General features: G+C 38.9%; 1 protein-coding gene across 1 annotated transcript in view; it reads left to right on the top strand.

Annotated features, from left to right (window-relative positions):
* LOC106873014 (aladin) overlaps nt 1-1310 on the top strand; it is a 28484-nt gene that overhangs the window by 11277 nt on the left and 15897 nt on the right. The window contains exons 5-6 of the mRNA XM_052976812.1: nt 116-314; nt 1119-1202. Of these exons, the coding sequence (XP_052832772.1) occupies nt 116-314; nt 1119-1202 (283 nt within the window). The remainder of the gene's footprint in view (nt 1-115; nt 315-1118; nt 1203-1310) is intronic.

Genomic DNA, 1310 nt, shown 5'->3' with positions numbered 1-1310 from the left:
CCCCCTCCCAATCTCCTCCATCCTCCATTGCCATGATAACTATCACAGCACCATACTACTACCACTCCCACCACAATACATTTTTTATCCAACTGACATTAACACTTTATGTAAATTTCCATTGTAATTGATTCTGTCTGTTTGTCTTTCTGTAGGTCTCCTGGAATTATCTGTTCCTTTGCATGGCACCCACATGCCATCAAGTTTGCTTACGCACTCATAGACGACTCTGTCAAAGTTCACACGGGTGGTATGACGCTGGTTCCCATCTTGAGGACCAAGTTACAGAAGAACGTCATAGACCTTGCTTGGCAGTAAGTTTTACAATTAGCCCCTCCCTGTCTATCCACACCTCCACTCTATCCTTTATTAAATGTTGAATTTACCCTAATTTATTTGTCTCAAGTTACACCATGCTGATGAGTCCCCAAAAAGGATGAAATAGCTCTTTACATGACTACCAACAACCAGATACTTGAAGATTTTTTAATAATTTGTAGAAAAAACCCCCTATTAAATGTGTATACCCTGTACCCCTTCTTTATTCTTTGCTGTAAATTCTAACCCACTGGTTTTCAACCAGGGTCTGTATGACCCCAGAGGGTCCATATAAGATTTTGTTGAGAGCTGTAAATCGGTTATACTTCTACAATACATCATCATCATCATCATCATCATCGTTTAACGTCTGCTTTCCATGCTAGCATGGGTTGGACGATTTGACTGAGGACTGGTGAAACTGGATGGCTACACCAGGCTCCATTCTGATTTGGCAGAGTTTCTACAGCTGGATGCCCTTCCTACACAAAAATACACAAAATATTTAAAATATTTTTTTTAATACAGTTTCTAATAATATTTAATTATAAAAATATATTAGGATTTTTTAAACCTAGAATGGTTATTAGGGTCCACCCAAGTAAAATAGGGATGTCAGGGGTTTATAGGCTACTCCACTTTTTTAAACTTTCCAATCCATCTCACCTAGGGGTTTATAGGCTACTCCACTTTTTTAAACTTTCCAATCCATCTCACCTTAATCTTGAAGGGATCATCTCCTTCCTAGATGACAACTGACCTCCAGGGGTACAACATAAATATCTTTCTTTTTTTTCCAGACCGTTCTCTTCTTCTGTGCTTGCTGTGGCCTGTCGTTCTTGTATCCTTATTTGGCATGTGGAACCGATGTCTCTAGCAGAACGGTAAGGAATGTCTAGGGTTTCTGTCTGGTCTTAAATCATCTCGAATCAAATCTCTTCGAAAATAAATCCTTCTCTCTCTTTTACTCTTTTACTTGTTTCAGTCGTTTG

Source organism: Octopus bimaculoides, chromosome 25, assembly GCF_001194135.2.
Source record: "Octopus bimaculoides isolate UCB-OBI-ISO-001 chromosome 25, ASM119413v2, whole genome shotgun sequence".
NCBI classification, from domain to species: Eukaryota; Metazoa; Mollusca; class Cephalopoda; order Octopoda; family Octopodidae; genus Octopus; species Octopus bimaculoides.
This window is presented reverse-complemented; position numbering and strand designations above follow the sequence as displayed.